General features: G+C 41.9%; 1 protein-coding gene across 4 annotated transcripts in view; it reads right to left on the bottom strand.

The window, feature by feature from the left end:
* Positions 1-12,996, bottom strand: part of DLG2 (discs large MAGUK scaffold protein 2) — a 2,548,136-nt gene that overhangs the window by 70,390 nt on the left and 2,464,750 nt on the right. For 3 of the 4 annotated variants that reach the window (XM_029602231.1, XM_029602228.1, XM_029602230.1), the window contains one exon: positions 6,560-6,659. The exons of the other annotated variant lie outside the window; for it this stretch is intronic. In XM_029602231.1, the coding sequence (XP_029458091.1) occupies positions 6,560-6,659 (100 nt within the window). The remainder of the gene's footprint in view (positions 1-6,559; positions 6,660-12,996) is intronic. 4 annotated transcript variants of the gene reach the window in all.

The following is a 12,996-nucleotide window of genomic DNA, read 5'->3' on the forward strand; positions in this document are numbered from 1 at the left end:
TCCCTTGGCCACAGGGTCTGAAGAAGGAGATTGCAGTCCGGGGGGGTGGAGAGGGGCGGGGCTGGAGCTAGGTTTAGGGGGTGGGAAGGAGAGGGGAAGGGGAAGGGAGGTTAGGTAGCGGGGTAGGAAAGTTCCCTTCCAGTCTGCTCCTTAATTGGAGAGGACTGGGAGGTAACTAGGGAAGGCTGCGTGAAAATTGTTGAAGTCTCCTTCCCTTTGTGCGCGCCACCTACACATGCGCGTCGGGAAGCGAGCGCACATGGACGTGCGCGTGCACCCTTAAAAAATCTACCCCTAATTTTTTTGAATTATTCTTTTTATTGGTATGGTTTTACTAATTTTGTTTTATGAGGAATGGTAATGTTTCTGTTTCCAGAAGAGGTGGTGAAGACACAGTGAAAGATTTCAAAGGGGCATGGGCTAAACACTGTGGATCCCTAAGGGACTAAAGGATGGAAATGAGGAGGGAAGTGCATGGGGGTAACTTACGGTGTGGCGGTTGCTACCCTTGGCTGGTGGGCCTTCATGCTCCAGTATTGCTCTTTGCTTTAACAGTAGGGGAAAAGAAAAAGGGGAGGGGGAATCGGACTCAGACAGCAGCCAATGAGGACACTGGATTTTGGGGTCTGGGAAACAAGTAGGAATGGGGGTAACTTGCTGATGTGGCTGTTGATGCCCTGGACCAATAAGCCTGATATTTTTGATGCTACCTCGAGCTTGCTGGGCAGACTCGATGGACCGTTTGGTCCTCTTCTGCTGTGATTTCTCTGTTTCTATGTTTTTTCCATTGTTGCAATGCATACAGAGTTTGGCTTGTTGTGGTTTTCAGTTCAGTTTCATTTCTATTTATACTGTATGGTCTCTTTATTCTGTATTTGAGGGTCTATCTGTTTTGCATGTGTGACTGATGTGAGGTATTTCATGATCTGGAAAGGAATACGACGAGCGAGGTTATCAAATTTGCGGATGATACAAAATTATGTAGAGTAGTTAAATCACAAGCAGACTGTGTTACATTACAGGAGGACCTTGCAAGACTGGAATATTGGGCATCCAAATGGCAGATGAAATTTAATGTGGACAAGTGCAAGGTGTTGCATACAGGGAAAAATAACCCTTGCTGTAGTTACACGATGTTAGGTTCCATATTAGGAGCTACCACCCAGGAAAAAGATCTAGGCATCATAGTGGATAATACTTTAAAATCGTCGGCTCAGTGTGCTGCAGCAGTCAAAAAAGCAAATAGAATGTTAGGAATTATTAGGAAGGGAATGGTTAATAGAAACGGAAAATGTCATAATGCCTCTGTATCGCTCCATGGTGAGACCGCACCTTGAATACTGTGTACAATTCTGGTCGCCGCATCTCAAAAAAGATATAGTTGCAATGGAGAAGGTACAGAGAAGGGCAACCAAAATGATAAAGGGGATGGAACAGCTTCCCTATGAGGAAAGGCTGAAGAGGTTAGGGCTGTTCAGCTTGGAGAAGAGATGGCTGAGGGGGGATATGATAGAGGTCTTTAAGATCATGAGAGGTCTTGAACGAGTAGATGTGAATCGGTTATTTACACTTTCGAATAATAGAAGGACTAGGGGGCATTCCATGAAGTTAGCAAGTAGCACATTTAAGACTAATCGGAGAAAATTATTTTTCACTCAGTGCACAATAAAGCTCTGGAATTTGTTGCCAGAGGATGTGGTTAGTGCAGTTAGTGTAGCTGGGTTCAAAAAAGGTTTGGATAAGTTCTTGGAGGAGAAGTCCATTAATGGCTATTAATCAATTTTACTTAGGGAATAGCCACTGCTATTAATTGCATCAGTAGCATGGGATCTTCTTAGTGTTTGGGTAATTGCCAGGTTCTTGTGGCCTGGTTTTGGCCTCTGTTGGAAACAGGATGCTGGGCTTGATGGACCCTTGGTCTGACTCAGCATGGCAATTTCTTATGTTCTTATGTTCTCTCAACTCGCGGTGTCATGTCTTGTGTAAAGGGGAAGGGCACAGATTTTCACTTGGCCATAGACACCAAATTGCCTGGCTACAGCAGCTCTGCAATTGTGTTCCCTGAGCCTGGGGAATGAGGTGTCGCTGCAGAGCAATGGCTAAGGCTCCCCTGCACTGGATGAAATCCCCAGATCCAGCTGGAGCAGGGAGCTACTGTTAAGTCCTGAGCCCCGGAATCAAACCCAGATCCTCTGCATGGAAGCATGCAGTTCTGCTGCTGAGCTGCCCGCTGGCTCTAATTCTTTTATTCCTGATTCTTCTTTTTTTTTTTTACTGTAATCTGTACTGGTCACGCACTAGCATTTTATAAGAAAGCTAGCTGTCTGCTGGGCCTTCATTTCATTGTCTGGCAACTTGACATTACAGTGTTATATTAGGATGTCGCTGTTCTCAAACTCGTGTAGAAAGGAACTGACGCACCATAATCAATAATCAACAAATATCAATGCAAAGTTGTCAATGACCATCATATCTGGGCAAAATGTGTGAAGTACAGATAATTCAGTGTGCCATGCACATCCGATTGGTGCCACAATATTTAATCATCGGTCATTTTTTAATTTTTTTAAGTGATGCAACTTCAAAGTTCGTGTGAAAAAATTTCGCGTCTTTTGCCACGTAATAGAAATTATCCACAATTTTCATCGACAATGTTTATGGATAATAATATTTCAACTTAACTTATGAAGATTATCAGCCCGAAAAGATGATGTTCCGTTTTTTGCCAAAACACGATTATAATCCTATTGCGACCATAGCGAGAATTTTGACAAAGTGTGACACTATTCTGTTGGTGATGCTGTTCTCAAACTGTCATGCAGTTACAGTGTTATCATGGGCTATTTCTTTCCTTTTCCTCTGCATTCATCCAATTCAGTTTCAGCCTATGGTTTGAAGTAGCCTCTCTCTGCTAACATTTAATGTCAGGTTAACATTCTTCTGCCGTGGATATTTTTTTTTCCCCTTCAGATTAGCACAACCTTGCGTTCAGGAGGAAAGAGGAGAGCCGCTGAAATTCCTCATCGCTCTAGGAAGCCAGGTGGGCAATTGACATGACCGAACGCTTCTACTTTCCCCTTGTAGCGCAAATGGAATTTAAATGATAAGACGTTTTTGTGTCAGGTGTATCTGTATCCGTGTTTTTTTTTCTTTCCAGGTTAGCAGTTCATCCAGCATGCTATAGGTTTCAATGAGTGCATGAGTTTTACAGTGTGAGGGTTCATGGTAGTTGACAGAAATTGCTGAATTTCGTATGTATGTTACAGTTCTGTCTCTGGCCATCGGTATAATATGTGGGTAAGGAAGCCTACAGAGGGACTGTTACATTGCATCCCAGTACTGGAAGTGCACATAGTGGAGCCTTTATTTGTTACAGAATCCCAAAATATCGGAACCTGGATCCATGCAGAACATGGATTCCGCACCTTTTTCTCTCTCTGCCAGGAACATCGACATTTGGTCCTGGATTGGGCATGGAGAGGCAGCAGGCCCAGTGAAACAATGACAAGAGAAATGTTTGAACAAGGGATTTTTTTTTTTAATGAGGTACAGCGCTGGCACCATATTATCTTCGTGGTAGAGGGAAGAGGACAGGACCTAATGCAAAAGCACCTATATTTATAGTCATTTGTAAAATCAGTATATTACTGGCCAGGCAGGGCTTATGGGCTTGTCTGCACCTTGCTTGTTGGCACAGCAAAGCATGCTTCTTTAATGGACAGGGTCCTTTGTTCTCAGGAAAGCAGAAGTTGTTACTTTCTTTATCTCTGAAGAAAGCGGCATTCTCTGCTTACTGCTACCCAAAGGTCACTTTTTTTTTTGTTTGCGCAGTATCTGTCAGAAACACTTACGCCAATAGGCATGAGGGCATTGTGTTGTGGGGTGCTGACCCGCATGCCCCTCATGTTACAGAATGCGTGTCGAGTAGATGTGTGAACGTCCGAGGTGTGGGAGAGAGAGTACAGATGTACACCAAAGGAAAGAGTTTGGATTGAGGTAAGAAAGATGGTGCTTATGGTGTAGATGAGATTCCAAGCCATTAAAAGAGTTGTGGGTTTTGGTTTTTTTTTGTTTCAAAGGTGAGCAATGCAAACTCCGGTAGGAAAAGTCGCACTAGATTCTTTGGGGCTGAATTTTCCTTGCCATTTATGCGCATCACATATGGTTTGATGCATTTGAATTGCAGTTAAAAGGCAGCCCGGGGCTCAGCCTGCATAAAGGTAGGCGTGTTATTACCCATTTCACGCGCGCTTTTATGTGCACTGATGATAGGAGTTCCAGGTGGGGTAGAGGGGGGTGGGGTTGGGGCAGAGTTGGGATTTCTACGCAATGTTTATTTTTTCAGTACGCACGTAAGTTAACCCACACGAGTTATGCCTTGCAAAGGGCGTGCGTAACTTCGCGCCGGTTATTTCATGCACGGCGAAAGGCACATACTTGAGCACTGTCCAAGTGAATTCATGCACTTTGAGAACGTGGGGTAAAATCTGCATAGGGGAATTTTACCATTGTGCACGGGGGGAGGGAATAAAATCAGAGTTATAAAATTATCCCTTTTAAAAAAATGACTTTTGCCTGGGAAGCTTTATCCAGTGCTTACAAATAGGGGAATGTTACTTTAAAAAAAAAAAAAAAAAAAAAAATATATATATATATATATATTCATAGGACTTCTGTGAGAGAATAAAATGAGAGTCTTTTTTTTGTAGCTAGCTTTCCCATTATTCACAGTTGTTTGACAAAATCAGTCCCACAGGAAGTAAAAGGAGTGCATGGCTCTGGCTAGAACTTGTACCAGCCTCGCACAATAGTAAATCTGTTTGGACCTGGGGAGTCCTGGACATGGATAGGTGCTCGCAGGGGTGCCTGTGGACGGAGTGGAGCAGCTTCTCCTTCTCTACGCATATATCATCTTTTTTTCCAGGCTGTGATGAATATCTAGTTTGAAACTTCCTAGGCAGCACGACACCAATATTTCCCCATTATTGGCATCTAGATCTCAAAATGACGGGTGAATTGAGTTCTTCAAGAATGTCTGTATCTCTATATGCAGTTTTTAAAGTTAAGATTTTGACACTTCGTGAAACATTACAGTCTCACAGAAATGATGAATTATGTAAAAAAAAAAAAAAAAAGAAAAGAAAAAATGAGCGTGTTTGTATTTTTATTTTTGGGGGCTTAGAAGTTTCCTTCTGCTTCTTCGGGTTTCCAGCTCAGTCGGAACCAGGGCTGGGACTGGTGCCATGAGCCATCATTTGTAGCTACCTGGGACTGTTTGCCCCTGTTTTATGTCCCCCTCCCCATTCGCCGAGCTCAGTCATTGCAGCGACAGTTCTCAGCAATCATGGGCCCTGGATCAAGCCGCCTGGTGTCGCTGTTGCCCATTGAGCATGACTTCCTCACCCCAAGGGGCTGTGCAGGCAGTCTCTGTGGCATTCCCAGCCAACCCGGGGAGTGGAAAATCCGACCCCGTAATCAAATCCATGTCCTCCGCACTGCGGTATTTCGCAATTCAAATTAAACCGAATAAAGCCATTATTTTGGGAAATGCACTTTTGGAAGACTAATGCGCAGCATGAGCTTAAGTATGAGTACAGCCTGTGTCTCTGGAGAGAAATGTTTATTGCAAGGATAATATTATTACAGCTTGCGTAGTACTGAGGTCCGCGCGTACAAGGTAATGTGGACTTCGTCCAGAGCTTTCAAACTTCCAGGTGTAAGTCCGCTTTGAAAATGATCAGGCATGCGCAGACCCTCTGTGCAGCGTAGGTGCACAGGTTTACGCCCGCCTGGAAGTGCGTTTATGTACGTCCTTTCGAAAATTGAAAGCAGGCGAGTAAATGGGTTTTTCCCGCCCTCCAATGTCGCCACAGAATGCCTCTTTCAAATCCGTGTGAAAGTGTGCATGAAGTCTCTTCCGTGCATACCTTTACATGTACAACCCCTCCCCCCAGGGTAACTTTCAAAATGCCGATTTGGAATGCGTAAAACCGCGCTTTCTGCGTGTGAATGCTTTAGGATATTACAGAACAGCAAATTTAAGGGGACTTACTGTACACTTTGGGTGAAGCCATGAGACCCTAGCCCCGATCAAATGAAAGAAACAGGTTTTTATGACCTGACTGGCATCCGCAGAGCTATGTAATCACCACCATCGCCCAATAAGATTGCTCCGCTCGTGCCTAACATAAAGTCATTTCAAAATGCCAAGTCATCCAAAAAGGATAAGGTATTACTAATAAGTGGTAAAAAAAAAAAATAAAAATAAAATAAACGGGGGTAACATTTATCAAACCCTCGCCCTGCGAGCCGAGCCACTGTCTCTGGACGTTCTTTCTGTTCGCCAAAAGAGGTTGGAAATCAGCAGTTGGATCCAGACTGCACTCACGCATTGGTCACAGTAGTAATACCTCGCCTGCCTGCTTGTACTGTGTTTCATTGACCTAGATGCATGTGAAGGAGAGGAGGGGGGAAACAGATGCGTCATGCATTTCACCCAGTCTTTTTTTTTTTTTTTTTTTGGCACCGCACGTGAAGTGGTCTCCGAGGATCTACTTACGTTCCGGATCACTTGTTTCCTGCTCGCTCATCTCCTTGCTCTTGTAGAAGGGGAACTTTCGTGAAAGGATGAGGTTCTTTTTACGCTTGTCATTGAATGACTGTGAAGGAGAAAAGGCAATGGGGGGGCAAAAACAGGGACGTCTAATTGTTGTCACACTCATGCTGACAAGACAACTAGTTTGTAAACGTGGAGAGAACTTCAGGAGCTCAAATCATCACAGAACAAGCGCCGTAAAGTAATCATTTAAAAAAAAAAAAAAAAAAAAAGAACGATTCATCCTTTACATTCTTGAGAGATACATTAATTTGTAATTAAAGAAAAATAAATATGCCGAATGAAGCTCCTAAATTAGTTTGTTTAGAAAGTCTAATGTGAATCCAGGGGGGAAAGAAGGCTTTATTGACAGCAGATTGTTAAGCTGATAATCCTTGTGAATTAAAATACGCCGTGGATGATTTTTTTATTTCATCATGCAAATGCTACAGTAGATTTTACATTGAGAGTTGTGTCTATTTTTTAATATATTATCTACTGTATACACAGGGCCAGTGCAAAGGTATTAGGCGCCCTAGGCAAACCTTCTCCCTACTCTGGTCCAGGCTCCAGTTCTGGCCCCGACCTCATTCACTCGTCCATGTGCGTGCGCTTCCCGGCACGCACACACGGATGCACCGATTTTATAAGATGCGCGCTTATGTGCGGGCAGCACACGCAAGGGGGGGACGACGACGGACTTTTGCAATTTCCACGAGGCAATGCATTCCGGCCTTCCCCAGTTCCCTCCCAGTTCTCTCCAATTAAGGAGCAGACTGGGAGGGAACTTCCCTACCCCGCTATCTAACCTTCCTTCCCTTTCCCCTCTCCTCTCCTCTCCTCCCCTCCCCACCCCCTAAACCCTACCTATTCTTTTTTCTGTTTTATTTTATTACTTACTTCAGGGCCCGACCTGAAGTAAGTTGTGCGCGCCGGAAGCCGAGTCTTCGGGACAGCAATCAATGGCGCTGTCCCGGCCCGCCCCCTGTCCCTCCCTGCCCAGAAGATGCCCCCCGGCCTGCCCCTTCAAAGATGCCCGGCACATATGCGCGTACTGGCGTTTACGCGTATGGCCGGGCCCCTTCGAAGATTCGCCCGGCACGCGCAAGGCCCGTCCACACACATAAACACCGGAATTTATGCACGTAGGGCTTTTAAAATCTGCTCTTTAGGTTCCTTGTCTCATTCACACACGCACTCCCTTACACAGGCTCCATTCCTCTCTCTTACTAACACCATTGCTCTCTTGTACACACACAATCCCTCTCACTCACACACACACACACACAAACAGAGGCACGGCCCGCGGCCCCACATAGCTGCTCTTTGCCGCTCCCTAATGACTGGCACCCTAGGCAACCACCTAGTTCACCTATTGGGACGCGCCGGCCCTGTGTATATAAGTATATCATTTTTATAATGGTCTTTACTGGGCTAGTATGGACACATTCACTGCAGTTATGTTGCTTGGGTTCACAACTGAAGTAGACTGGCCAGAAAGATTTTGCTTTTGCTGGAGTAGGTGACCCCCATCTAGGTAAGGACATTTCACCCCCCCTAGTATAGCTGGTTCAGAATGAACCTGTACCAGAATAAATTGCATGCATGCAGTTCTGGAGCCCAAATTAGTTGTCAGTTTGTGGATCCAACAAGAAACAAATCCATATTTACCTGGAGACGTTTCCTAGAGGAAATGAAATGAGGAGCAAAACTATGTTATAAGTAATCCAGGAGTAGATGTATGCGAATAAACAGCACTATAGACAACAGTCAATAATTGTATTAAGAAAGAATTTTTTTGTGTATTTATATATCCATTGGATATTTATTAAATTGGTTTATGTATATGAAATATGGAAAAATGATTTCTAGATTCGTGTATCTCAGTATTCCTGTTCATTACAAACAATAGATCTAATAGAAAAGTGATGTTATTTTTAAGCCTAGCACTGTCAATCCTTAACAGTACGACTGTTCTATCACCTGCCATAATTTTCTTCCTCATCCTGGTCTATCTGAAATAATACACCAAAGAAGCACCAAGAGCTTTTTGTTGTCAAGAGGGGAATCTGAATAATGAGCACTGTAGCCCGACAGCTGCTAAAGGTCAGCATATGCTATTTAATTTTAGATAAGGCAGAATGATTAAAGGTCCTTGGGCCTTCAGTCAATAGCATCTCAACCAACATTTCACAGATCATTCACCTTTTGATTATGCTAGCTCTCCAGTACTTGTAATCTTTGCCTAGGGATTTGTCTGCACGTATGTACAGTATTAATGTGTGGGTCTGGAAGTCTAGAGGGAGGAAAGTGTGGATTTAAAAATATAAATAAATAAAAAATGGAATGTTTGCTAGGAAACTGATCTACTTGTAAAGCATCTGCTAAGTAGTATGAAGCCCTTGTCTGGGCTACATAAGATCATGCAAAGTCTTCTACATTTTTTTTAACACAGGTCACAGGAACAGAGGATTCTTCACAATGGCATTTTATGAATGTCATATTTGGTTTTGTTCTGTGAGATCCCAATCCTTGCTGAATTAATGTTTCTTATTGTGTGAATTAATATTTCTATCAGTAGTTAAGATATTCTTAATTGATTTATTGGAAATCGGGTTTATTTTTAATTTTTTTTTTTTTTGCAGTTCCACTATAGTTTTATTGCTCAGTGTGATAGAAATCAAAGGTTAAACATTAACTCTGTATGCACTCATGCATGGCATGTAGTTTCTAATTATAATTCTATTGATTTTCAGTGTTCATGGGAGGGTCGTTATGGGTTAGATTTACTAAGGAGTTTCTGGTATTTTATGTAAAAAAATATATGCACCTAAATTATCATTAAGAAATAAAACTAAGATACTGTATCAAAGATGGCTTTGACAGCGGTCTTGCATTTTTAGATTAAGTTGGCAAAGACTATTCCTATTTCAATGTCAATGAGCTATTTCCTGCTCTCAGCTACGTTTGGATAAAATGCTTAAAGGACTAGGAGCAGAAGTTTCTCTGATTTGATTTGAAAAGCATACAAAAAAGAATAGGATTGCCTGTATCCATAAATTTCAATTTAGTTCTTTCTTGTGCCCCTGAAATTTCATACCACGTTTACATTCCAAGCATATATAAACATTAGTAACTGAAAACCAAAGAAAATGCAAAGATGGATGCTTCAGTAATGTGTGTAAGCATTCACTGGGAAATCAACATCATGCTGAAGTGATAGAGAAGAGAGCATGCAACGTCAAAGAAAACTCGACAGAAATGAAACCAAGCCAGTGAGTTAAATATGGAGATGAGGGGATTTGAGCCCACATGCAGATAACATCATGACCTATACTGGAAATTAAAATGCATTTAATGCGATTGGGTCTGCTCTCTCTTCAAAGCAAGGGATGTAATGTCTTGACAGCTCCTGGTTATGAAAATGTTGTTTCTCATGATATATCAGAATTTAACGCAATGCTAAGCATAATACTTTTAAAAGAAAAAAAAAAAGAAGAAGATATATACACAATATCTAGAAAACCAAAACAAGTCATCCTAAATGGCAGGACTGTGGAATCCTTGCATTTAGGAATCAAAATGGTGCAAGTAATACTTTGTGGTTTGCTTAAACATGAAATCAAAATCAGTTTATCAGTCTGGTTACCATTTCTTTTATACAATGTAAACATTTTTCTAAGCATCACATCTCAAATTAATAATTGTATGCAACAATGCATCTAAAACTGATCATGCTAATTCTCTTTGCAAGGATTTTATACCGTCAACAGCTTTTAGACTGGCATATCATAAGAGCATATACATCTCTGCTGAAACTGGTGACTTTTTAGGCTGGGTTTTACACAAAAAAAGTTTTCACTTTACATTGACCCTATATCTACATCAGCAAATAACAATGGGAGAGGAGAAGATCATCTATTTTTTTTTTAAATTTAGAAAAACAAAAGCTGTTAGCATAGGAAAGGTGAGATCAATATATCAAGTCCATATTTCTCAATAAATAAGTGACTACTTAAGAAGGTTTAAAAATGCTTACGATCCAAATCGACCAATCAGCATGGCTAATTCAGGTCTTCAGCCTACTTAAGCTATCAGTTATTGGTGAAGGGAGTCCTATCTCAGTATCATCTTCATTATTATAGCATAACAGTTTAGAATAGTTCTGGATTTGTTTCATAATTAAAATAACTTGTGAGCCTTTAGTTAATGAATGTGGGGTAGATATTCAAAGGCCAGCCGGCTAAGTAACTTAATCAGCTAAGTTACTTAACCGGCTAAGTTACAAGGATATTCAGCGGCATGGCTATGCTACTTAGCCAGGTAAGTGTTATCCTCAATAGCAGGTCTAGACTTAGCTAGTTAACTTATCTGTTTAAGTCTCAATATCGCTACTTAGCCGGATAAGTTATCTGGCTAAGTAGCACTGCCATAATCCACCCACTGCCCGCCCCAAGTTATCCAGATAGCTAGATAAGTGACTTATCAGGCTATCTAGCGGCCGCTGAACATACATATCCGGCTGTCTAGCTCTGAATATCGGGCCCATTTAGTTTTGGATACAAACATGCACTGCACGCAAAATATAAAATAGCATACTTTATAAAAATAGCATCTATCCACTCCAAGCAAGAATATGAAAGCTTCTTTATGGAGAACTAATGGTTCTACATTATGAACATTCTGGAAACTTGGTATGGATAAGAGTGAATTATGTGGTGTGGCTTAGGTGATACATGGGATCCCATGCTCAAATTTCCCACGGGGTTTCTGGAGTCATTTCTTGAGGGTAAAGTGTATCCTCTTTTGTGAATGACAGGAACTAAAATGGAGCTTCCTTTGTCAGCTGTGTCAACATTAAAATTTGGTTGAATGAAGCTCCTTCACCATAAAGCAAATGGAAGGAAATGAAGAGAACCCATGTTATAATACATCTCCTGAAATTCAGAACATTTTTTGAAGATATATCAACTGTAGATGTTTCAATGGAGGAAAATCTCAGTTTTGACCACCGACGTTTCTATTGCAGTGAATAATCTGTGCATCAGTGATGGATTAAGACTTTTGATGTCATTCCCCTTCCTCCTGTGGACCTCGAAACATCTCTACCTCTTCCTTCCTGCAGATCTTCAATTACTTCCTTTCCAACCCAACCTCTCTACTCCCCATAAACTACTGATCACTTCCACTCCCACCTCCAGATGTCTAATTATCTCCCTCACCCCTCAGACAAGATCACTTCTCCACCACCACTGTGGACATCTGATCACTTATATACTCCCCTATAATGTCCTAGAGAGACATAACCCATTAGTTCTGAACAGGATTTCTTTGTACTTCCTACCAATTCAGCTTTGGTGAGTATGATGTAAGGGTCCATTAGAACAGGGGTGGGCAATTCTGGTCCTCAAGGGCCACAAACCAGTCGAGTTTTCAGGATATGCCTAATGTATGAGAAAGATTTTCATGCACTCTGCCTCAGTTGTATGCAGATCTATTTCATGCATATTCATTAGGGATATCCTGAAAACCCGTCTGGTTTGTGGCCTTCAAGGACCGGAATTGCCCACCCCTGCATTAGAATATATCTTCTCAATTTAGCAGACAGGCAGTCTTGGGATGATTTGTTTCAGGTCCTGATCTATAATTTGAAAAGTTGTAGAGGATGCCAGGAGGCAGAAGAGGAAATTAAATGCATCCATCTTTTCATTTTCTTGTTGACTGGTTTGAGTAGACATGTATTGCTCAAAATCTACATTATGTCCTCCTATCTCCAATCAATTCCATACCCTGCTTTGGTTTTCCAATCACTTCCCTCCTGCTACTCCTACCGACCTCATGGCTCCAGTGGCAGTCGTCAACGGCGGGTTGAATGTGTGTGAAGACTGAGTCCACCTGTGCTCACAGGATGCACACATGGGGTGGGGCCACTAAGATGCTGTGAGGGCGGGCTGACTCATTCTCTGCATTCAGTTTAACCTGTTGTTGATACCGTCCATGGAGCCAGAGCTATGATGAGGGCTGAAGAAAAGTGACATGAGATCTGGGAGGGGAAAGCAAAAATGAATGGAAATCTGTATGCATGGAAGGGAAGTTACCAGAAGAGGGCGAGTGCATTTTACCACCCCCAAAATAAATCCAGGTTTCCTTGATATTTGCTTTTATTTAACTAGTTCTGATTGTTTTCTAATTTGTTCTTGTCTTTTTTATGTATTATTTTATTAGATAGGTTGTGTTTATTGCTGATTGTGAACCACTCTGTAGCCTTATGTGGGCCGGGTAGTATATACAATTTGAAATAAATAAATAAATAAACCTACCTAACATATGATATGTAAATGGATAGTTTAAACTTCATGGAGCTTTCACATATGCTCCACAATCTAAATTTAAATACCAGA

Source organism: Rhinatrema bivittatum, chromosome 5 (genome assembly GCF_901001135.1).
Source record: "Rhinatrema bivittatum chromosome 5, aRhiBiv1.1, whole genome shotgun sequence".
Classification (NCBI taxonomy): Eukaryota; Metazoa; Chordata; class Amphibia; order Gymnophiona; family Rhinatrematidae; genus Rhinatrema; species Rhinatrema bivittatum.